The sequence below is a fragment of the Mesoplodon bidens genome, assembly GCF_964165515.1.
Source record: "Mesoplodon bidens genome assembly, chromosome: 8".
Taxonomy (NCBI): domain Eukaryota; kingdom Metazoa; phylum Chordata; class Mammalia; order Artiodactyla; family Ziphiidae; genus Mesoplodon; species Mesoplodon bidens.
In genome coordinates this window covers 77,849,728-77,875,203 of record NC_138165.1, presented here as the reverse complement: position 1 = coordinate 77,875,203, position 25,476 = coordinate 77,849,728, and the positions used below count along the sequence as shown (strand labels likewise).

Sequence of the window (25,476 nt, the reverse complement as noted above, 5' to 3'; positions counted from 1 at the left end):
CCGGGAAGTTCGAACGGAAGTCTGGGAAAGAGCCTGAAGAGAGCAAAGGAAGCGGGTATGAACCGAGAACCCCGAGCAAGAAGGGCGGCAGTTGTGATACAGGCGCAGCAGCAGGTGCTGCCCGAAAGTCGCTTCCAGTACGGGGTAAAGAGTTTTGAGTATGCCATACTCCTCTTTCGGTAAGCTCAACTTTCAGGTGAGGTTTTTCTAGTCCTTCGAGCCTTAAAAGAGATACAACCTAAAGATTAGAGTAATTCTGTCCTGTTACAGAAATCTGTGGGAAGTTTTCTGCATGCCCTGGATGAAGGGAATCTCCCTCTTCTCATACTCTCGAGTTTCTTTGTAGGTACACAAAGATTTCTAGGTTCTTGGGAATTTATTTAGATAAGTCTAATGCATCTCTGATTGGTAGCAGGGAGCAGGGCACATGGGGGAAAGGCGTTAATTGTTACACATTTGCTGTCGGTGTTTGCAGTCAACGGGATTTGCTATTTTAAGGTTTTCAAAAACCAACTTGAACAGCAGGAAAGTCATAGGTGTCCAACAACAATCTGTGGCCAGTTGTGTATGAATAAGGTTTGGACAAATGTATGCTAAAGACAGGGAAGGGAGGGGAGGGTCCAGTATTCTAAATTTAAGTGCTTGTGAGGCAAGGCACTGTAAAGAACCTTGTGGGAGAGAATATTAGTGAGAATTTAAAATATTACAGCCAACACTTATTGAGGCATACTATAGGCCAGGAATTGAACTAGGCACTTCATATGTTAACTGTTCTGAGTCTATATATGTGTGTGCTTAAGCACACATACTGTTTTCTTTAATCCACGTATAAAATATTAATAAATAGCCTCGAAGTAAGAGCACAAATTAGCAAATGATAAAATGTAACTTTCCTATATATATATATATATATATATATATATATATATACTTAGTGACTTCATGGAGGTGTAATATGCTAGTCTACTCTAAATTATTGAGTTCCATCTGACATCATAATAGTGTAACCAGTCAAAATTGCTTATTATTCTAAGTATATCTACTGCTTTCTAAAAATAAATGGTTAAAAAGAAGCAGAGGCTAATTATATAATAATGAATATATATTAACCATATTTTGGCAACCAGCCTTCATTCTATTTTGTGAATCACATGCACGTTGTTACTGTCTCTTGTTAAGTAGAGGATTACTGAAATGTAATCCAAAAGCCCAAACATATTCACGTACTCCAAATTCAGCTTTTGATTTTTGTGGTCTTGTTTTTAGGTTGACATTTTAACTGAATCTGTCACTATTGATGGGGATGGGGAGTTCTCATGTTTTGGAAAGAAAATTAATTGTAGTAACCATTAAATATACAAAAAGTTATTTCAATAGCTCTAAGGTAATTGAAGTCTTTGAGAAATACAAATAAAGATTTAAAGGGCAGAGTAAAGAAACAGACTGAAGTGAGCACAACATTTTTCCCCCACAGTCAAGGATTTACACAACCCTACAGGAGCTGCTTCTAGAAAAAGTAATAGCTCTCAATTCATCAGTTGAGGTATTATGTCATTTATGGTAAGTCATTAACATTGTAATTCCTTCTGATAGGTCCCAGTGGTATTATTGAAGTATCTGTTTTCTTTCTCCATCCCCTCTTCCTTTTCCCAGGAAGACCAGTTTTGTAAATCACTACTTTCCTAACAACTGTGGGCACAGACAGCCCAGCACTTCCTCTCTTTATTCTCCTTAAGAGCTGGGCTTTCCTTCCTCTCTAGAGGTCTTACACATACAAAGTTACTGTAACCAGTTGTTTGAGTTTACTCCTTTCTAACAGATAGAGATCTCCACTAAAAACTATTAGAAATAATAAAGTTCAGCAAGGTTGCAGGACACAAGATCAATATACAACACTTAACTGTGTTGCTGTACACTAGCAATGAATAATCTAAGATGAAATTTAAAAAACAATTCCATTTACAATAGCATCAAAAGGAATAAAATACTTAGGAATAAATTTAATGAAGGAAGAGACTTGTATACTGAAAGCTACAAAACACTGTTGAAAGAATTTAAAGACCTAAATAGCACTGGGTGTTCACTCTGGCCCCTCTTGCTCCAGTGCTGATCCCCTCTGAGGCGAAGGTGTCGTTGTTGGGAGGGGGGGAGATCTCATGCTTAGAAGGAACAGAATCAGCTCGAACCTGGCCCTCAGGGCTTCTGCTCCCACACTTTGGGACCTAATCCTGCCCCTGAGAGGGTGGTGACACCCACTGAACACAGGAGAAGCCCAGCTTACACGTGGCTCTGGTTCTAGCCCCTCCATCTCCAGCCCCTCAAAAAAGGCGATAGCTACCAGCACACCCTAGCGGAAGACTTGACCAGTGCTCACTTCAGATCCAGCTCTCCCACCAAAGCCACTGGGCACACATAGACTGAATAGGGATGTTTCCAAACAAGGACATCCCTTCAAAACTGGGATAGGTTACTGTTTCACCTAATTTCACAGAGACAGAGAAAGTTAAGCAAAATGAGAAGACAGAGGAATTTGTTCCAAACAAAAGAACAAGGAAACAAACCGGAAAAAACAACTAATGAAACGGAGATTAGGCTCCTTGAAGGGAGGACTGCCAAAACTCTTGTGGACATATTTTAAAGCAACCACACCCAGGCTCCACTCCAGATCATTAGAATTCAGAGATCAAGCACAAGGGGAATAAAATAAGATATCAAGGAGATTTGGCTAAGTTATTATTTATAAAACACATAAGATTACTCTGAATGGTGGAAAAAAGAAATCAGACAGGCTAGGGACCTTGGGACTCAAGGAATATCAAGGTGGTGAATACCCTAGGTTTTTTTTTTGTTTTTTTTTTTGCGGTACGTGGGCCTCTCACTGTTGTGGCCTCCCCTGTTGCAGAGCACAGGCTCTGGATGCGCAGGCTCAGCGGCCATGGCTCACGGGCCCAGCTGCTCCGCGGCATGTGGGATCCTCCTGGACCGGGGCATGGACCCGTGTCCCCTGCATCGGCAGGCGGACTCTCAACCACTGCGCCACCAGGGAAGCCCTACCCTAGGTTTTATTTTTGCTTCACATACTGCAGAAGTGATGCTAAAGAATTCAGAAACACCAGTGGACACAGACAGATGTGTGTCTTGAAGTCTCAAGAAAAGCCTTTCCTAGACACAGCACCAAGAAAGGGGAAGCCTTGCAAGATAGAAAACTTTCAGAAAACAAATTCTCTATCCCAGCCAAATATCACAGAAAAAGACTTTGGCTACACCCAACAAGCAAAGGCTGAGTGAGGAACCTCAACTTATTATAATGAGGTACCCCAACAACCCTGCCAGGATAGTGTCAGAGAAGGCCAAGTAGAGAGCCTGGTCTTTTATTTCCATTCCCCCCCTGCACCCCCCCACAGTGCAGTGGATACTACACTGGACTGGAGAGTCAGGACTTTCACCATCGCCCAGCAATAATGAGATCTCCTCTACCACAGTGTCATTATAGACCATGAGGGGAGCCAGAACACTTACATCCAGTAGTAATGAGGAACTGTTCCCTCCCATCCAGTGTCAAAACAGGCCAAGTGGGGAATCTGGACTTCTACCTCCACCTAGTCGTAATAAGGTAACAACCCTTCTCAGCTGGAGTGGTATCAGAGAAAGTGAGTTAGAACCAAAGTTTTAAATAAGATATAGAATCATAAAACATAATATAAAAAATTCCAGTTTTCATTTGAAAACCACTTATTTTAACAAGAATGAGGTAAGTCTCAAACTGATTGAAAAATGACAACCAACATATACCAAAAGTTAGATGTCAGAGATGTTAGAATAATCTGACGAAGATTTTAAAGCAGCAATAAAAAACATGTTGCAACAAGCAATTACAAACACACTTGAAACAAATAGCCTCAAGAAAGAAATTGAAAGTTTCAACAATAAAATAGAAGATATTAAAAAAAGAAAGACATAATGGATGGACTCAAAAGGAGAATGTAGGGAAGAGAGGAAAGAATAAGTGAATCTGAAGATAGAGTAATAGAAGTTACCCAGTCTGAACAACAGAAAACAGACTGGAAAAAAAAAAACCCAGAATGCTAGGAGCTTGTGAGACCATCACAGAACACCTAACGTTCATGTCGTTAGACTTTTGGAGGAGAAAAAGAGTAAGATTGAAAAAGTATTAAATAATGGCTGGAAAGTACTCAGATTTAGCAAGAGACATAACCTATGGATTTAAGATTCTGAGTGAATCCCAAACAGGATAAATCTAAAATAATCTATGCCAATACCCATCATAGTTAAACTAAAGACAAAGAAAAAACCTTGGAAGCATCCAGAGAAAACTGACACCTTTCCTATAGGGGGAAAATAATCCAAATGACAGCAAATTTCTCATCAGAAACATGGAGCCCAGGAGGAAGTAACACAGTATTTTTTAAGTGCCGACAAAAAAGGAACTGTCAATCCAGAATCCTATACCTAGTGAAAATATCCTTCAGAAGTGTAGGGGAAATGAAGACATTTTCAGAAGAAAGAAAACTAAGAGTATTTTTAACCAGCAGACTTATCCTAAAAGAATAACTGAACGAAATTCTCTAAACAGGAAGGAAACAATAAAAGATAGAACCTTGGAATATCAGGAAGAAAGAAAGAACATGGTGAGCAAAAATATGGGTAAATACAGCAGGCCTTGCTTTTCCTCTTGAGTTTCTTTTAAATTATGTTTGACAGTTGAAGCAAAAAATTACAACACTGTCTGATGCTATAATTTTTCTTCTACATACATATATAAATGTATAGAGGAAATATTTAAGACAATTATACTATAAAGGGGAAGGGCAAAGAGGTATGGTATCTATACCCAAACTGGTAAAATGATGACACCAGTAAACTGTGATAAGTGATGGATATATAAAATAATACTTAGATCCAACTGATTAAGAATCTATACAGGGCTTCCCTGGTGGCACAGTGGTTGAGAGTCCGCCTGCCGATGCAGGTGACACGGGTTCGTGTCCCGGTCCAGGAGGATCCCATGTGCCGCAGAGCGGCTAGGCCCGTGAGCCATGGCCGCTGGGCCTGCGCATCCAGAGCCTGTGCTCCACAACGGGAGAGGCCACAACAGTGAGAGGCCCGCGTACCGCAAGAAAAAAAAAAAAGAATCTATACAAAGAGGTACACTTAAAAAACACTATAGATAAATCAGAATGGAATTCTCAAAATGCTCAAATAACCTATAGGAAGGCAGGAAAAAGGAGGCAGCTTGGGGGAGAGGTGGTGCTGGGGAACAGAACAAACAAACCAAAATTTAAAATGGCAGTCAAGGGCTTCCCTGGTGGCGCAGTGGTTGAGGGTCCGCCTGCCGATGCAGGGAACACGGGTTCGTGCCCCGGTCTAGGATGATCCCGCATGCCGCGGAGTGTCTGGGCCCGTGAGCCATGGCCGCTGGGCCTGCGCGTCCGGAGCCTGTGCTCCGCAGCGGGAGAGGCCACAGCAGTGAGAGGCCCGCGTACCGCAAAAAAAAAAAAAAAAAAGGCAGACTTAAACCTAAACATATAAATAATTCTATTAAATGTAATTGGTCTGAGTATACTAATTAAAAGGCAGAGATTGGCAGAAGTGATTAAAAAGCACATCCCAACTCTATGTTGTCTATAAGCAACTAACTTCAAATATAATGATGTATCAAGTAAAAACTAAAAGGGCAGAAAAAAAATAATATGCAAACATTAAACAAAATAAAACAGTAAAGGGTATCAGGTAAAACTGACTTCAGAGCAAAGAAAATTACTATAGATGTACAAGACGTTACCTTTAGGCAAACCTGAGCAATTGGTACATGGGATGTCTCTGTATTATTTCTATAACTGCACATGAATCTATAGTCATTTGGATATAAGTTCAATTTTTAAAAATTTCATTAGGCTCATTTTTCATCTTACTGCAGGCAACAGTTTTGCCAGTTGTTTGCTATCACATAACATAGGTCACCATTTTTCAAGGCTTCAATATAATTTCCTAATTGACTTAGTATCCCGGATTCCCCACACTGCCACCAGGCTCAGATATCAATCTAGGCCTTTTTTTTTGCAAGGGAAAGGGAATGTCATTATTCCTGATATGTGAAGAAAGACTTCTTACTTACCAGAGAATGAAAACAAAAGAAAACAAAGAGAATCAAATCCTAGTTTTAGTCCCTGAGGCCCTGGGCTGCCTTTGTTTCTGGGAGTTACCTCACTAGCCTTTTTTTTTTTTTTTTTTAAGAACAACTTTTTCATATTTTATTAAAGTGCATGAATTTTATATGTACTGCTTAGTGAATTTTTAAATTTATAACTTATTTTTAGAGAAGTTTTACGTTTACAAAAAAACTGAGGGGAAGATAGTGCAGAGAGTTCCTCTATTCCTCCTCCCCCCAACCCTAGTTTCCCTATTACTAACATCTTCCATTACTGTGGTACATTTGTTACAATTGATGAGCCAATAATGTTGATTACTTACATCTATAGTTTATATTAGGGTTCAATTTTTGTCTTTTACATTTTATGGATTTTTGTCAAATACATAATGCCATGTATCCACCATTAAGGTACCAAACTGAATAGTTTCACTACTCTAAATATCTCCTGTGCTCCAGCTATTTTATCCCTCCTTTCCTCCCTCCCCTAGAATCCTTGGAAATCTCTGATCTTTTTATTGTCTCCACAGTTTTGCCCTTTCAAGAATGTCATGTAGTTGAAATCATATAGCATGTAGGCTTTTCAGATTGACTTCTTTCACTTAGCAATAAGCATTTAAGCTTCCTCCATGTCTTTTTGTGGCATAATAGCTCATTTCTTTTTATTGCTGAATAATCCATTGTGTTGTTATACCACAGTTTCTTTATCCATTCACCTACTGAAGGACATCTTGGTTGCTTCCAAGTTTTGGCAATTATGAATAAAGCTACTATAAATACTTGTGTGGAGGTTTTTTTATGGACATAAGTTTTCAAGTCATTTGGGTAAATACCAAGGAGTGTAGGGTTGATGGATCATCTGTTAAGAGTATGTTTAGTTTTTCAAGAAACTGCCAACTGTCTTCCAAAGTGGCTGTACCATTTTTGCATTCCCACTAGCAGTGAGTGAGAATTCCTTTTGCTCTACATTCTCACCAGCATTTGCTATTGTCAGTGTTTTGGCTTTCAGCCATTCTAATAGATGTGTAGTGGTATCTCATTGTTTCATTTTATAATTCTCTGATGACATATGATGTTGAGTGTCTCTCCATATACTTACTTGCTATCTGTATATCTTTTTTGGTGAGGTGTCTGCTTAGATATTTGGCCCATTCTTATTTATTTAGTTTATTTTTTTTTTGGCTTTGTTGGGTCTTAGTTACGGCATGCAGATCTTTCGTCGTGGCGCGCAGGCTTCTCTCTAGTTGAGGGGCACGAGCTCAGTAGTTGTGGCACATGGGCTTAGTTGCCCCACGGCATGTGGGATCTTAGGTCCCCCACTAAGGATTGAACCCACATCCCCTGCGTTGTAAGGTGGATTCTTTACCACTGGACCACCAGGGAAGTCCCTGGCCCATTTAAAAAAATTTTTTTTTTCTTATTGCTGAGTTTTAAGAGTTCTATATACATTTTGGATACAAGTCCTTTACCAAATATGTATTTTGCAAAGATTTTTCTCCCAGCCTACAGATTGTCTTTTATTCTCTTAACAGTGTCTTTCACAAAGCAGAAGTTTTAAATTTTAATGAAGTCCAACTTATCAATTTTTTTCTTTCATGGATTGTGCTTTGGGTATTGTATCTAAAAAGTCATTGCCAAACCCAAGGTCACCTAGCCTTTCTCGTATGCTATCTTCTAGGAATTTTATTGTTTTGCATTTTACATTTATGACTATGATACATTTTGAGTTAATTTTTGTGTACGGTGTAAGATCTGTGTGTAAATTTATTTTTTTGCATATGATGTACAGTTGTTCCAGCACCATTTGTTGAAAAGACTATCTTTGCTCCATTGTATTGCCTTTGATCCTTTGTCAAAGATTATTTGACTATATTTGTGTGGTTCTATTTCTGGGCTCTTTATTCTGTTCCACTGAGCTTGTCAATAGCCCTTTAATAATTTCCCTTATTTGCTCATGCTGATTTGAGTTGAATTTTTATCAGTTGCTGCTGAAATATCACTGATTAATTCAAGCACTTGGTACATGCCAAGCACTGTGCTAATCTCTTTACATACATTTAACCACAGCAGTCTTTTGAAATAAACGAAGAAACTTGGGATTTGCGAGTTTAAGTAACATGTTGAAAATCATACCACTTATAAGTGATCCAGGTCTGTCTGCCTGTCTATACTGTATTACCTGTCAAAGATGACCTGGTTACTCCTTACTGGGACTATTACAGTTGCTCTAATAGTCTCTCTTCTGCTGTTTACTGCCTTTAATTATAGTATAGTTGCTTTCTAAATTAAATACTGAGTACTTAGCCAGCATTTAAATCCTAAACTACTCCTCCAGCTTTTTTTCCTGTACTCTCTTACTTGCTCAGTGGGACTACTCTATGATTTTGTATTACACCCTCGCTTTACTGTATCAGTATATCACCTAACCTATTCCTATACTTGCTGCATCTCCAAGTATTAAAATTCCTTCTGTCAAAGTTCATCTCAAATGCCTCTTCTCCCTTGACCCTTCCCCATTTTGTACCCCAACTTCACCCTAAAACTGGAATTGAGAGCTTTCTCCTTAAAATAACCAAAGCATTTCATTTAAACCTCACCTGTGACACATCTTATGTCTTGTGTTTTAGTTATGTGAATTTAACTACTAGACTGTCACCTCCTCAACAGCTTGTATACTATGTAGAACCTGGCATTCATTAAAAACAATTTACTGACTGTATAATATCTACCAGAAACTGCACTAAATGCTGGAGTGGCAAAGATCAAAGACATAGCCACTGCCTTAAAAAAAGGTTATAGAATAGTAGAAGCCAGACCAGAATGCAGTTACTTTTCTGTAATTTAAGTCTTAATATGAAAGTAAACCTCTGATACTGTGGGACAGAGTATAGAGTTTGGAGTACTTAATACAGTTTGAGTTTGGGAAGGAGAGAATACTTATCAGAGGACAACAAATAAGAGTTAGGCTCCTGAATTAACAACATATGCCATAGCAGAATGACCTAAGAGATCAGAACACATTTGGAGTGCAAGTAGTTCAGATTAGCTATACCATAGTGTTAAAGAATGGCAAAGGATGAAGCCAAAGAAGCTGAGAAGGGCTATGTCTTAAAGAAATTTCTGAGTCTTGCAAAAGAGTTAGCATTCTTCTCCTGAAGGACATGAAAGTCATTATAAGGTTTCAAGCAAGGTGATGTCATGATCTCACTCATGCTTAGATGGATCATGCTGACAGTTATGTGGATAATAAATTGGAATTGGCTGAGACTAATGACCAGAAGGAAGACCAGCTAGCAGAATGTTACAGTAGTCCAGGTTGTATAGTATTAGGATCTGAGTAGGCCAAGGAGAAAAGAGAACTTATTTGAGAGATGTTTAGGAGATAGAATTTCTAAGACTTGGTGATGGGGTACAGTAATTCTTTCAGATCTCAAGTTCTCTACACCTGGGGATTCATCTAGACAGTATCTTTGTCCTGCTAATTTAAAGAGATACTCCTTCCTAGTCTACTGTATAAATTACTAGGATCCATCTCCCTCCTCATCACCAACAGCCCCCTTGCCAAGAGAACGTCTACTGCCAAAGGAACTCTCCAAGGAGGTTTTGCCTTATTATCAGAGCCTCTGATGCTACTAGAAGATAAAAGAGCCCCCACTCACACTGCCAAACTTGGGAGAGATATACTCCTAAATGGAAAATTAGAACTTACTTTCTTAGAAATAATGTTAAAAGATAGGTACTTAGACATGTCATGTGTTAAATGTCCCTTTTATGGTCTATTCTAGGAACGTAAAACTGTTTATGGCACTTCAATGACAAGGTCTAAACATCCTTCTCTTTAAAAAACTTGAAAATTCAGTTGAGGACTTCTTACATATACTGATGTACCAAGGAGTGGGGAACAGTCCACCTCAGCAAGAAGGAATATTTTATTGCTGACATTCTTTAAAATTGCTGTCACATAATGATAAAGATAATAAAAAATAGACCTATTTTTAGTCTGTTTTATTATTGTCTTTAAATTTTCTTGCAGCTAATGCATCCCATATTGCCTGCTCCTGGAGCTGATGTTTTCTCTTTCCCCTCTGCCCCACTTAGTACACTGCTGCTTATGTATGAATTAGAGGTTGGGAAATGAAAATCAGAGATACATTGTGAGACAGGAGAGAATTCTGAAGGAAAGAAGCCTGGACATGAATCTATATTCTCCATTTTACCAACAAAATGATCTGGGCTAGTAACAAGTTCTCTGAGCCTCAGTTTTCCCATCGTTAAAATAGGGTTATATCATACTAAGTGAAGTCAGACACAGAAAGGTAAATATCATATGATAACACTTATATGTGGACTCTAAAATATGGCACAAATGAACCTGTCTACAAAACAGAAACAGACTCATAGACATAGAGAACAGACTTGAGGGGGGAGGGGTGGGGAAAGGAAGGACTGGGAGTTTGGGGTTGGTAGATGCAAACTATTTACATTTAGAATGGATAAACAACAAGGTCCTCAGGTATAGCACAGGGAACTATATTGAATATCCTGGGATAAACCATAATGGAAGGGAATATAAAAAAGAATGTCTGTATGTGTATAACTGAGTCACTTTGCTGCACAACAGAGATTGGCACAGCATTGTAAATCAACTATACTTCAATTAAAAAACTAAGATTAAAATATCGATTTTGTTGTGGATTAAATAATGTATTTAAAGTACCTGGCCCTTAGCATATATTCTCAACAAATACTAGTTCTCTCCTGTAGTAAACATTTTCATATTTTCTGGCTGCCCAGGACGTTTTGAATATATTTGCTATGTTTAGGGAATTTCTGATCTTAATGTAAGGGCTATTTCCCCAAGGTAAGCTCTGAAAACGAAATTTCCAGACTCTCATAGCGAGGGCACAGACACGTGACCTAACCTTCAACATTCAGCACACCTGCACAGACTTTGATCTGGAAGTTAGTAGCTTTGAGGAAGCAAAGATTCTGATTGGAAACCAATTTGCTGATAAAGGCATCTGACATCTGGGGGTGCAGTGCTTGCAACGTTAAATTCGTAGGGTAGAAGTGGCCTTGGTGGGAGTGGGAGTGGCAGCACTTGCTTTTAGTGTCTGTTGGGGCAGAAGTAAGACTCTGACTTCCTCATTGGGGCAGTTCTACGGGTAATTGTAAGCATTATTCCTGGAAGTTTAGTTCCATCCCTGTTCCTCCAGCCTCCCAACAGTTTTCTGAGATCTCCCACTTCCTTTTAAACTTCTTTCTGCTCATTCAGTCAGAATTAGCTTATGTTACTTGCAACTGTGAGCCATGACTGATACACATTTCATCATTGGTATTGTTAGCTTTGAGTAGCAGGCTAAGAAGAATGTCAAGGTAGAGGCAGTAATGTATATAGTTTATAATCACCTTAAACAAAAGTACATAATTCTATAAAGTGAATCCTAGAAAAGTTTAGTGAGCTATAACTGAGTGGAGATTGAAGAATATAGCTTTTGAGGAAATTATGTATAATATTAGAATACTTTTGTGAAAGTTTTTTCTCTATAGCTCTTGGAAATAATTAAGAGAACTTAGACTTTCATGTCCCCCCAAAGAAATTATTTCAGAACCAGTTTATAAAGAAAATTTAATCCCTGGATATTGATTCTGCAAAGCAGTCCCAAGTGAGTTTATCAATTCAAGTCAAAGCCAGAATCAAAATAAATCAGGCATTATATGGCATATTAAATTTCTGGAGCTCAACTCAGTTCCCTTAATCTCTTAGCAGCAGTAACAGTGGCAGCTCTCACTCATTGCAGTGGGGAAGTAACAAAGCAAGAGTAAAATTGCTGTTGCAAAATGAAGCCCATCAACACATTTCCATCTAATGCATTATAGTTCATGAATCTCCCAGGGGCCAGAAAAACACAGTGAAGTCTTTAAAAGTGAATCCAGATGTCAGCCATCACCATAGCAGTGCTTTAATTATCAAAAAACAAAGAAATAACTCCTTAGGTACATTCTAAACAGGTGTTCCTTCACGGAAAATAGAATAGCTGAAGAAACAGCTGTGGCATTATATCTGCTTCAATCAAGAGGGAAGAAAGCTACAACCTAAATAACAGAGACTACTCAGAGGGAGCATAGATAAATCACGATTATTAGAATTTTGCAAGTATTAATCTATACAACATGATGACTAATTAATATTAATTACTCCATTTTACAGATGAGGAAACTGACTGAGTGCCTTATATGACAACCATTTTTAATTCAAAGTCTGTCAGTCTTCGACAAGTTTATCACAAAATGAATTTATTTTGCAAGACCTTTTAAGTATCATATAGCATGCGTTGATTTTATAGAAAACATATTTTACACAATCCACTGTCATTTTACAAAAATTATAAAATAAAGGTGAATGAGAAGGAAACCTTTAAACCATCTGTAATAACTGCTATTTCAAGCTGGGATTTAAAAACTGGGTCCATGGTTGGGGTTCAGAGGACCTGTGAACCTCTGAAACTAAGCAAAAAAAATGACGATGTGCATTTTTCTGGGGCGAGGGTACATATACCTTCATCAAGTTCTCAATTGTCTATCATTCAAAAATTATGAATTATCTCTATCCTTCTGGACTTTATGTATATGACTAGAGGAACAAAGACACTGCCTACAAGTCACAGGCTGAGAACAAAGGTGACCTTTATCTAAAATGTTATGTGGGCCAAAACAAGTAGTAATTTCTAAAATTTGGCTTGGCCTTTGTGCAGCAAATTATAGAATATTAGGAAAATATTTCCTTTTTTCCCTAAGCATTTTATTTATTTATTTATTGACGTATAAGTTGATTTACAATGTTGTGTTAACTTCTGGTGTACAGCAAAGTGATTCAGCTTTATTTATATATATATATATATGTATATTCTTTTTCAGATTCGTTTCCATTATAGTTTTTTTTTGTGTGTGTGTGTGGTAGGAGGGCCTCTCACTGTTGTGGCCTCTCCCATTGTGGAGCACAGGCTCCGGACACGTCGGCTCAGCGGCCATGGCTCCCGGGCCCAGCCGCTGTGTGGCATGTGGGATCTTCCCGGACCGGGGCACGAACTTGTGTCCCCTACATCGGCAGGCGGACTCTCAACCACTGCGCCACCAGGGAAGCCCTCCATTATAGTTTATTACAAGATATTGAATATAGTTCCCTGTGCTGTACAGTAGGTCCTTGTTGTTTATCTGTTTTATATATAGTAGTGTGTATATGTTAATCCCAAACTCCTAACTTATCTCCCCCCCTCATCCCCTTTGGTAACAATAAGTTTGTTTTCTATGTCTGTGAGTCTATTTCTGTTTTGTAAATAAGTTCATTTGTATCATTGTTTTAGATTACACATGTAATAGATATCATATGATATTTGTCTTTCTCTCTCCGACTCACTTCACTTAGTATGATAATCTCTAAGTCTATCCATGTTGCTGCAAATGGCATAATTTCATTCTTTTTCATGGCTGAATAATATTCCATTGTATATATATATATATATATATATATATATATATATATATATATATACCACGTCTTCTTTATCCATTAATCTGTCGATGGACATTTAGATTGCTTCCATGTCTTGGCTATTGTAAATAGTGCTGCTATGAACATTGGGATGCATGTATCTTTTCAAATTATAGTTTTCTCTGAATATATGCCCAGGATTGGAATTGCTGAATCATATGGCAACTCTATTTTTAGTTTTTTAAGGAACCTCCATACTGTTTTTCTTAGTGGCTGCACCAATTTACAGTCCTACCACTAGTGTAGAAGGGTTCCCTTTTCTCCACACCCTCTCCAGCATTTATTAGTTGTATACTTTTTGTTGATGGCCATTCTGACTGGTGTGAGGTGATACCTCAGTGCAGTTTTGATTTATATTTCTCTAATAATTAGCAATGTTGAACATCTTTTCATATGCCTATTGGCCATCTGTATGTTTTCTTTGAGAAATGTCTGTTTAGGTCTTCTGACCATTTTTTTTTATTGGGTTGTTTGTTTTTTTGTTATTGAGTTGTATGAGCTAGGGTTTTATTTCTTATTTTTGTTTTTGTGCGTGCCTGTATATGTGCAGTCTGACAGTTTACCTGGTGGACAAGTAGAAAAATTAAGAGAGACTTTTGGAACTCACATTGGTGGGAAGGTCTGGCAGAAACAACAAAGTATCTACAAAGGAGTAGCAGAGTCAAGGTGGTAATATTGTGGATGAATAATTAAAATCTGGATATACTTGGTGGAAGAGAGAAAAATCTGGTTGAAAAGGAGAGAGTAAGGAGATAAATAATGAAATGAAGGAACTGATAAAGTCCCTTAGATGCATAAAAGAGCTGAGAGTAAGGGCTTTGTGACTGAACATGAGAGGGAATTGGGGGGACCATTTGCCTTTGAGGTTTATGAGACAGGGAAAAGGAAAAATATTGAGATACCCTTTGGTGAAAAATACATCAGATGGATGGACTATTTGATGCATTTCATCATCCATTCAACTAACTCTTAGTGGGAACTTACTACATATGAAGCACTATTAATAGAAACATTTATAAGTCTTGGTCCAAGGAATTTATAGCATAACTTAGGGGACAAATATAAATCAGTTCTACAAAGAAGCAGAGTCACAAATGAGAAATAGTAAGTTTGAGAGATCAAAGTGGGGATGGTCAGGAAAGGCATTAAAGAATGGTACTCAAAATGGGTCTTGAAATATGAATAAGATTTGTAGTTAGCTGATAAATGAGGAGAGAAAGGACAATGCAGAAGAAGAAAGCAAGTACAAAGGCACACAGGGGTGAGAAAGCATGGCCTGGATAGAAAGTGCCCTGTAAACTGACATAGTGGGATAATAAAGGACTCAGAAGTTGTGGGCAAGGCTAGTAATGATATTGGTTTCTACAAAAGTCCAGAGAAAAGAAAAAGAGATCCTCAACTGAGGCAGTGACGAGGGGGAGAGGAAAGAGAGAATTAACTAGAGAAATATTTCGAAAGTAAGAGTCTCAGGATTTATTGAGTTGGCCAAAAAGTGCCTTTGGTTTTTAAGTAAAAATAAAGGACACGTTTTTCATTTTCACCAAGGACTTTATTGAACACCATATTCACCCTTTTGTTCCAGTACCTTCTGCCATTTTGCAGGCAACTTCATAATTCCATCTTCCCAAAACTTTTTATCTTTTTGAGCAAAGAGCTGTCCCAGATGCCTTTTACAGTCTTCCAGGGAATTGAAATTTTTTCTATTAAGAGAATTTTGTAAATCCTGAAATAAATGGATATCTGAAGGTGCAATGTCTGGTGAATATGGCAGGTGAATCAGAACTTCCCAGCCAAGCTATAACAGTTTTTGCCTGGTCATCAAAAAACATGTGGTCTTGCATTATCCTGATGGAAGATTATGCATTTTCTGTTGACCAATTCTTGATGCTTTTGGTCGAGTGCTGATTTCACTTGGTGTAATTGGGAGCAGTACTTGTTGAAATTAATCATTTGGCTTTCCGGAAGGAGCTCATAATAGAGGACTCCCTTCCAATTCCACCTTCTTTGGATGAAGACTGGCCTTTGGTGTGGTTGGTGGTGGTTCATTTCCCTTGCCCAGTGATCTCTTCCACCCCACATTATTGTCCCGTATCCACTTTTCATTGCCTGTCACAATTTGTTTAAAAAACGAAATGTTTTCATTACGTTTCAGTAGAGAATCGCATGCAGAAATATGGTCAAGGTTTTTTTGCTTATGTGGAACCCAAACATCAAAGTGATGAACATAACCAAGCTGGTGCAAATGATTTTCAATGCTTGATTTGGATGTTTTGGGTATGTCGACTATCTCCCGGGTGGTATAACGTTGATTGTTCTCAATTAATGTCTCTATTTCATCGCTGTCAACGTCAACTAGTCTACCCGACCATGGAGTATTGTCCAGTGAGAAATCTCCAGCATGAAACTTCACAAACCACTTTTAACATGTTCTATCAGTCACAGCACCTTCTCCATACACTGTACAAATCTTCTTCTGCGTTTCAGTTGTGTTTTTACCTTTCTTGAAATAATAAAGCATAATATGCCGAAAATGTTGCTTTTTTTCTTCCGTCTTCAATATTAAAATGGCTACACAAAAATTCACCAGTTTTGATGAGTCTTTTTTTTTTTTTTTTTTTTTTTTCGGTATGTGGGCCTCTCACTGTTGTGGCCTCTCCCGTTGCGGAGCACAGGCTCCGGACGCGCAGGCTCAGCGGCCATGGCTCACGGGCCCAGCCGCTCCGCGTCATGTGGGATCTTCCCAGACCGGGGCACGAACCCGTGTTCCCTGCATCGGCAGGCGGACTCCCAGCCACTGCGCCACCAGGGAAGCCCCTTGATGAGTCTTTTTTTAAATGCACTCTGATATGACAGCTGTCACGATACTAACAAAATTGTTTTGAATGAAGTTAAAGACAACTAAGTGCTACTAGGGCCATCTTATGGAAAAAACCAAACGAACCTTTTGGCCAACCCAATAATATTCCTTGGGAAAGCCATTGTGAACATTTGACCCAAAGCTGCATTATCAAACTAAGATATTGATACCTTACTTAAAGTTAGAATCAAAGTCCCACCTTCCTTTAAGGAACTTTAAGAAATAGTTCTAGTATGTCTCACATCTCTGTTTATCTGTTTACCTCTATTTGGGCCAACTTTCTCCCAAATGTCCATCCTCATAATGCTCTAATTACTACCTCCAGGGCCCTCATGTTGTAAAACTCAGAGTACTCTTCACATTGCATTGTATGCACATAGTACACAGTGTATGAGGTGAATGATGTCCTGCTTACCCCTTCCTTAACTCCTAAATCCTTTCGCTGTGATCTCCAAAAATGCCCCCAGAATGTCTTACTCGGTGATCAGCAAACTGCCCTACAGCCTCATCTGAATGGGTCCTTAAGTTAACTGAAAGCTGCCTCAGCTCTGATGTCTTTGCCACTCTTGCGGTCCTCCCTTGTGGAAGCTGTTTTTTACTCTCACACCCAAAGTACCTCAGGGATAAGAGGTAGAATAGATGGCTTTGCATCCCATAACTTCCTTCAAACCATTTCACTCCCTTCTTCTCTTTCTTCAGAACTCATTCCCCTTCTATCCCTATCATCACCAATATTTAATGTTCTTCCCATCTCATCTATTGAAGACTTTAGCTTTTGGTTCACAGATTTTCTCTTCCCCTTATTCTGCTATGTCATCTTTAGAACTTTTTCATGTGGGTAACTCTGCATGTAATTCTACATCCACTTTCTCAGACCCTTGATCTTCTCACCTCCAGCCCCTTTTCCTCCATTCCATCATAGCCATACTCCCATACCCATTTCCTGAGTTTGTCAGAACCAAAATTTCAAAGTCCTCTGAAATCTTGGCTGCAGATATCTGACTTTTTGACAATTATCCTTTTATTCTTTCAGGTCTTTTTCTGTAGAACATCCACAGGCACAATTTGTTGATTAATTGAGACACCCAGTTCTCTGACATCCATTTTCATTGTCAATCAACCCCCTTTCCTCTCTACCTTCCTTTTTGTCTAAGTCTATGGGTGATTATTATGATGACTCCTTTGGTAATACCTGTTCTTGCCTTTTTGTTCATTCTGCCTGGAGAGGTAGAGAAACTTGTCTGATTGGAAAATTGGGGAAGAATATATTGGGCATGCTCAGCTCAACTCCTCCCTTTTTCCCCTTCTTGTTATTTTTCTTAATAAGCCTGCCTATGAAGAGTACACATCCCCCTGTATTCTGCCCTGTACAAAGATGGGAAGAGGTTTGCCCTGGCCCGGTGCTGCACTGTGCTGGGTGAACAGGCTAACCCTGAGGTTCAGTATTAGGAAACTCACTTCTCTGTCCCTTTTACCCATGGTATTCCGGCCATACTGGTCTTTGATTTCCTAGATTAACCCGACTCTTCGCACCTTCAGGACTTTTGCCATTTTCTGCTGATTCATTCTTTCTTCTGCTCTTTTTCCTTTTTTGGGGGGGCTAGTTCTTAATTTTTTCAGATCTCAATTTACGCCTCTCCAAACAAGTCTTCCCCGACTTTTCTATTAGGGTAGATTGTTATCCTCCCATTATTCTTATCCCAGCCTCTTGTGAAGTTTAACTTGAGTTGAATGTATTGATCTGGAACTCAAAAGAGAAACGAGTTAGGATCCTAATTAGGATTTAAACATGCAGAAGCATATAAGATATGGCCCAAGGAAACTTGAATAAGTAGGGAGCCAAGATCAGAACTCTGAAGAACTTAGAAGAATTGTTCACAGGAAGAGAATTCAGTGATGGAACTTGAGGATGAATGAATGATCAGATAGGTTGGAGTACCTTAAGACATGGGAGGAAGGGGGTATCTTTCAGGAGGGTTTAGTTTACAGTGTAGAAAGTTGCTGAGCAATAAATTAAGACCAGTGCTGAAAACTGTCAAAAGGAATCAAAGTTGGGGCCTGGGCCTTTGTTACCTTTGCAAGAGAAATTTTAGTGTAAGTAGTGGGGGTCAAAGCCAGGTTACAGTGGGTTGAAGAGTGAATTAGAGCTGTAGAATAGTTTAGAATAAGTTTTTTGGAAACTTGGCTATGAAAGAGAGGTGGGACTTCCCTGGTGGCACAGTGGTTAAGAATCCGCCTGCCAGTGTAGGGGGCATGGGTTCAAGCCCTGGTCCGGGAAGATCCCACATGCCGTGGAGCAACTAAGCCCGTGCGCCACATTACTGAGCCTGTACTCTAGAGCCCGCGAGCCACAACTTCTGAAGCCCACACGCCTAGAGCCTGTGCTCCTCAACAAGAGAAGCCACCGCCATGAGAAGCCCGCGCACTGCAACAAAGAGTAGTATTACGCTTTTATAATTTTTTTTCCACATTCAATTTTTTCAGAATTTTTTTACCACTTATGTGATCCCTTCCCATCAGTTTACTATAAGTAATGTTCATTTAAAAACTCCATATCCTAGTTTAACAGCATTAATAGCCAGAAGATTTCCTTCCCTCGCAAATACGTTTTAAAGTTTGTTTTAAATTGGTCTATTCCTGAAAGTCAGTCTTTCATCCTGGCATCTGAGTCAATGAAAAATCCTTAAATCATCCCTAGTGACTTCATAATCAAATTTCCTTCAATGAAATCCTTGTGTGGGTATTTGCTGGCTTAAAAGAAAAATCTCTCAACTACAAATTGGCCTTTAGGTTTTGGGTTCTGTGCTCTTCCCTTCAGAAATTCTGCTTAGTTCTTTTCCTTCTGCAGAATTCTCTTTTCTCGTGGATCTTAAGGGAACAATTAGGCAAGGTACAAATTCCAGAACCACTCTGCCTTCCTCTTCTTGCATTTGACCTTCAGTTTTCCTCTCCTGTGTATTTATTCCTTTTCTCCCTGTACCTTTTGCCACTTTTCCTTTTAACTCATTGCCTTTTCTGAGAGTAACTATTCATTCCCCAATTCCCAAAATAAACATACGAGACTTAGTATTTAGTTGCTGATCTGCCCCTTATTTCTGTTCCTTGTCTCCAGTCCCTTTTCCGTTTATTTGTTCATCTCCTGCCTCATTCCAAACATAATTTTATGCCTTTTACCAAACACATTTTCTCTTGGTTTTATTCCTTTTTAAACTTTAATTCTCCTTTTTCTTGGTCACTATTTACAAAAGTTTACCTGGGACAAAACCAATAGATTTGATCTCTAGATTCTCATTTATTATTTTATAAGGAAGTAGTTATTATCCACATTTTACAGATGGCTAAAGGAAGGAGAAAAAGGAAAATATCTTGCCTTAAACCATATGTTAAAACTGTTAGAGGGGCTTCCCTGGTGGCTCACTGGTTAAGAATCCACCTGCCAATGCACGGGACATGGGTTCGGGCTCTGGTCCAGGAAGATCCCACGTGCCGCTGAGCAACGAAGTCCGTGCACCACAACTACTGAGCCTGCGCTCTAGAGCCCGCGAGCCACCACTACTGAAGCCCACGTGCCTAGAGCCCGTGCTCCGCAACGAGAGAAGTAACCACAATGAGAAGCCTGCACACCGCAACCAAGAGTAGCCCTCTGCGACTAGAGAAAAGCCCACGCAGCAACGAAGACCCAACACAGCCAAAAATAAAAAAAAATAAATGAAAAAAAATCTGTTAGAAAGGCCAACTGGATCAGAGAACAGCTCTCCCCACATCTACCACCACCTGGTGCCGTTGTTGCCTGAACCTTTTTTTTTTTTCTTTCTTTTTTTCAAAAGTGGATCCAAGGACCGCCTGCATCTTTGGTGATTTTCTGCTCCAAACTGAGGATTCACAGATTCATGAGAAAGGGGCCCAGGAATCTCCACTTGACAATTCCCGAGTCCCTTCTTAGGCAAGGTAAAGTGAAACAACAAGAACAACAACAAAAACACTACTCTAGCTCTGCTCCCTCAGATAGTGAGGGAACTAATCCTTTCTGTGCACATACTGTGTGTCTGGTATTGTGCTATAATTTTAAATACACATGCTGTTCGTTGATTTACTCCTATAAAACCCCTTTAAGATAGGTTTTCTTATATCCACTTTATAGCAGAGAAACTGAGATTTGAGTTTGGAAACTGCCCAAGGCTACTTAGCTGGTAACTGGAAGAGGCAGTCTAGAAGAGTCCACATCTGACTTCATTACCCTGGATTTTAGGAACTATGACATGACACATGTTTTAAATTTAGCATAAATAGCTATTAGATATAATAAATGTTACTATATATATGGGATTATATTAATCTCACAGTATACTGCAAACTATAAAATACACAAATTGATTAAACTCATTCAAATGTGCCTTTTTTATTGAGACATAATTGACATATAACATATTAGTTTTAGGTATTCAATGTAATGATTTAATATTTGTATATATTGCAAAATGGTCACCACAATAAGATTAGTTAACATCCATCACCACACAGTTACAAATGTTTTTTCTTGTGATGAAAACTTATAAGATCTACTCTTTTAGCAGCTTTCAAATATACATTACAGTATTCTTAACTATAGTCACCATGCTATATATTACATCCCCAGGACTTATTTATTTTATAACTGGAAGTTTGTATCTTTTGACCACTTTCACCCATTTCATCTGCAACCCCCCACCTCTGGCAACCACCAATCTGTTCTCTGTATCTATGAGTTTGACTTTTTGTTTTACATTCCACATATAAGTGAAATATTTGTCTTTCTCTGTCTGACTTATTTCACTTAGCATAATGCCCTCAAGGTTCATCCATGTTGTTGCAAATGGCAGACTTGCTTTTTTATGGTTGAATAATATTCATGTATATATATATATATAGAGAGAGAGAGAATAGAATATTACATATATCACATTTTTTATGCATTTATCTATCGATGAGCACTTAGATTGCTTCCATATATCTTAGCTGTTGTAAATAATGCTGCAATGAATATGAGATGCATATATCTTTTTGAGTTAGTATTTTCATTTGCTTCAGATAAATACCCAGAAGTGGAATTACTGGATCATATGATAGTTCTAATTTTAGTTTTCTGAGGCACCTCTATACTGTTTTCCATAATGGCACTAATTTACGTTCCCACCAACAGTGCACAAGGGTTCCCTTTTCTCCTCATCCTTGCCAACACTTGCTATTTCTTGTCTTTTTGATAATAGTCATTTTAACAAGTATGTGGTGATACCTCATTGTGGTTTTCATTTACATTTCCCTGATGATTAGTAATGTTAAGCACCTTTTCATGTGCCAGTTGGACATCTGTATATCTTCTTTGGAAAAATATCTATTCAGATACACTTTTTAAATGGGTTTGTTTATTTGCTATTAAGTTGTGTGAGTTCTTTATATATTTTGGATATTGACCCCTTATCAGATATAAGGTTTGCAAATATTTTCTCTTACTCAGTAGGTTGCCTTTTCATTTTGTTGATGGTTTCCTTTGCTGTGCAGAAGCTTTTTAGTTTGATGTACTCCCACTTATTTATTTTTGCTTTTGCTGCCTTTGCTTTTGGTGTCAAATTCAAAAAAAATATCATCAAGATTGATGTCAAGGAACTTATTGCTTATGTTTTCTTCTAGGAGCTTTATGGTTCAGGTCTTATGTTCGAGTCTTTAATCCGTTTTGAGTTGGTTTTGTGTATGGTGTAAGATACTGGTCCAGTTTCATTATTTTGCATGTGACTGTCCAGTTTTCCCAACACTGTTTATTGAAAAGACCATTATTTCCCCATTTATATATTCTTGGCTCCTTCATCATAAATTAATTGACCATATATGCATGGGTTTATTTGTGGGCTTGTTATTCTGTTCCACTGATCTAGGTGTCTGTTTTTATGGCAATACCATACTGTTTTGATTACTATAGCTTTGCAATATAGTTTGAAATCAGGACACATGATGCCTCCAGCTTTGTTCTTCTTTCTCGAGATTGCTTTGGTGTGAGAGCCATTAGTTTACCTTCTCCTGAAAATTATCTATTAACATAGAAATTGTATAATCAAACATAATGATGAAAGAATTGAAAATTATGAACATGCTAACCACATTATAGAATCGTGATCACATACTAGTCATAAAAATTACAATGAAATGTTCTGGGTGGAGCATGCCCCCTTTTGGTTTCCTGCTACCTGGACTCTAAAGGCAATAACTGGAGGTAGAGCAATCACCTTGGATCACTTGGAAAGTGAATATTGAGGATGGTAAGAAGAGCCTGAGTCTGAATGTGCATCCATAATACCAGCCCTGAAACTGCTTTCTGGATTTTATATGAGACAGAGAATTTTCTCTTATTTAAACCTGGTAATTTTGGGTTTCTGTCTCTCACAGTTGAACCTAATCCTAAATGGTAATTACTTGTGTTATAAAATTCTATCATAAAAATGTTAATGATTTTATCATGATAAATAATAATGATTGTGAAAGTTAATAAAGCTGTATTTGGTATCATTTCAAAAGCCTAAACCAACAATAAGAATGTAGTATTTTAATGGCAATTAATACATGTTGCCATTTTTATAGGTTCTCAGTTACAGTTATTAAAAGTGTTTTGTAAATAGCAATCCAGCATAAGAATTGTTTGTAGCACACTTCAATTTAAAATAAACTCAAGGGCTTCCCTGGTGGCACAGTGGTTGAGAATCTGCCTGCTAGTGCAGGGGACACGGGTTCGAGCCCTGGTCTGGGAGGATCCCACATGCTGCGGAGCAACTAGCCCGTGAGCCACAACTACTGAGCCTGCGCGTCTGGAGCCTGTGCTCCGCAATAGGAAAGGCCGTGATAGTGAGAGGCCCGCGCACCGCGATGAAGAGTGGCCCCCGCTTGCCACAACTAGAGAAAGCCCTCGCACAGAAACGAAGACTCAACACAGCAAAAATAAATTAATTAATTAATAAACTCCTACCCCCAACACCTTCTAAAAAAACCCAACTTCAAAAATAAAATAAAATAAAATAAAATAAACTCAAGATGAAAATGACATAAATCTATTGTTAAAATAATTATTTCTGATTCCATGGTAACCTTTTAGAGACAGCTTTGCTATGTCAAAAATAAAACTTGAGTTTTATAGGATGAGTTATACATTGGGCAGCAGAGGGACTCTCTCTTTTTCCAAAGTTTCCAACCAGGTTTCTGGCTCTATTGCACCAAGCCAAATGTTCTATATCCGTATAAAATACTCTAGCAGATTTAGGATTGGAATGCAAAAATTACGTTGAAATACTGGATAAAATGGGCTAATGAGAGGAAATATGAACTCTTGGAGAAAGTTCAAGTGTCAACTAAATTGGTCAAGGAATTACAGTTTATAATTATAATTGATACTTAGAAAAATGTCTTCTGAAGAATGAAGGTCAAAGTCATGCATTCACTATACTAGAAATTGACCCATTATATCTAATTCTGTTATAGTAGAATTTTACCCCATGGTTTAAATTTTGTTTTTTTCTCTTTTCCCTTCTCAGAGGGACAGCATCACATGTATAGGAAATGTTGTTGTTTTAAATTTATTTCCACTGTATCTTTAGGGGATGGGGAGATAAAGTGGGGTTGATTTGGGAATCCATAGAGAACATGAAGACTCTGAGTTTGATTTAAAAAGGGAAAATTTAGTGTTTTATAACTAAGGTAACAAATTTCAAGGAATTCTTCTCTTTCTTGCTATTGTTTCTGAATGTAAGATGCATTGAACAACCAAAGCAGGAAATTGAGAATAGTGGACTTAATACAGGACTAAATGTCTGTATTTTGAGTAGATACTACTAATACAATATTTTCCTAAATGTTCAGGTTTTTTTTTTTTTTTGTGATACGCGGACCTCTCACTGTTGTGGCCTCTCCCGTTGCGGAGCACAGGCTCCGGACGCTCAGGCCCAGCGGCCATGGCTCACGGGCCCAACCACTCCGCGGCATGTGGGATCTTCCTAGACCGGGGCACGAACCCGTGTCCCCTGCATCGGCAGGCGGACTCTCAACCACTGCGCCACCAGGGAAGCCCAATGTTCAGGTTTTTTAATAAAATATATATATAACTTTAATTTCATGAACTTAAGAAGTTGGATTTCTCCCTTTTTTATTTAATATAAATTCAACTGGGAAACTACAGGCACTCCCTGAAGCTATTAGAGCTACTGCAAACCACCACACAACGACTCCATTCTGAGATCTCCCCTAGAGGACAAATTTAAGGAAAGCTCAAGTCTAAGTTTCCTCCCATATAATACTAGGAGACCAAACTGACCCTGTTGGGATTTGATCCTTTAACTCCATGATTTCTCACTTGAAATTCGGACCATTTAATTGTGCTTTAGGTACTTTAGTAAGGCATTCTTATACTGCATTTCTAATCAGAGAAACATAAAACAAGATCTGTCCTTAAGCTGTTTTACTTTGCCTTATAATGGTCTCCATTTCCTTTCACGGGGCATTATCTTGATAAATTGTTGTTTTTAAAGATCACTTTGCCTGGAAACTGTGCAATAGATCAGGCGCTGAAGATTCTTGTTGGGGTTGAAATTTTGGCCATGTTTTGTAACCTCCCTTCCTGCTGTATTAATATTCCACAATATTCCTGATTGGGCTCTTTGTTTCTAATTTGTATACTGGCTATTAGCAAATTAGACTGGGTGGATTTTCCCAACGATTAAGCATAATCTTTAAACTAAGGACTAAAAAGCATACAAGAATATTATTATACTCAAAAAAAAAAATCCACAGAGTACTCAAACTCTTTAAAAAAACAAAGAAATAGAACGGTCCTGTAAGTCAGGTCACATTCCATTCAAATGTTAATAATTATTCCCAATGAAA

The 25,476-nt window shown here is 38.4% G+C and overlaps 1 protein-coding gene across 3 annotated transcripts in view; it reads left to right on the top strand.

Annotated features, from left to right (window-relative positions):
• The first annotated feature begins 20 nt into the window (after positions 1-20).
• The window catches only part of FTCDNL1 (formiminotransferase cyclodeaminase N-terminal like), an 83,719-nt gene continuing 58,263 nt past the window's right edge, over positions 21-25,476 (top strand). The window contains exons 1-2 of one of the 3 annotated variants that reach the window (XM_081242654.1): positions 21-196; positions 20,406-20,526. In XM_081242654.1, the coding sequence (XP_081098780.1) occupies positions 161-196; positions 20,406-20,526 (157 nt within the window). In that variant the 5' untranslated portion in view covers positions 21-160. The remainder of the gene's footprint in view (positions 197-20,405; positions 20,527-25,476) is intronic. The other 2 variants (XM_081242650.1, XM_081242651.1) reach the window with 2 other exon arrangements.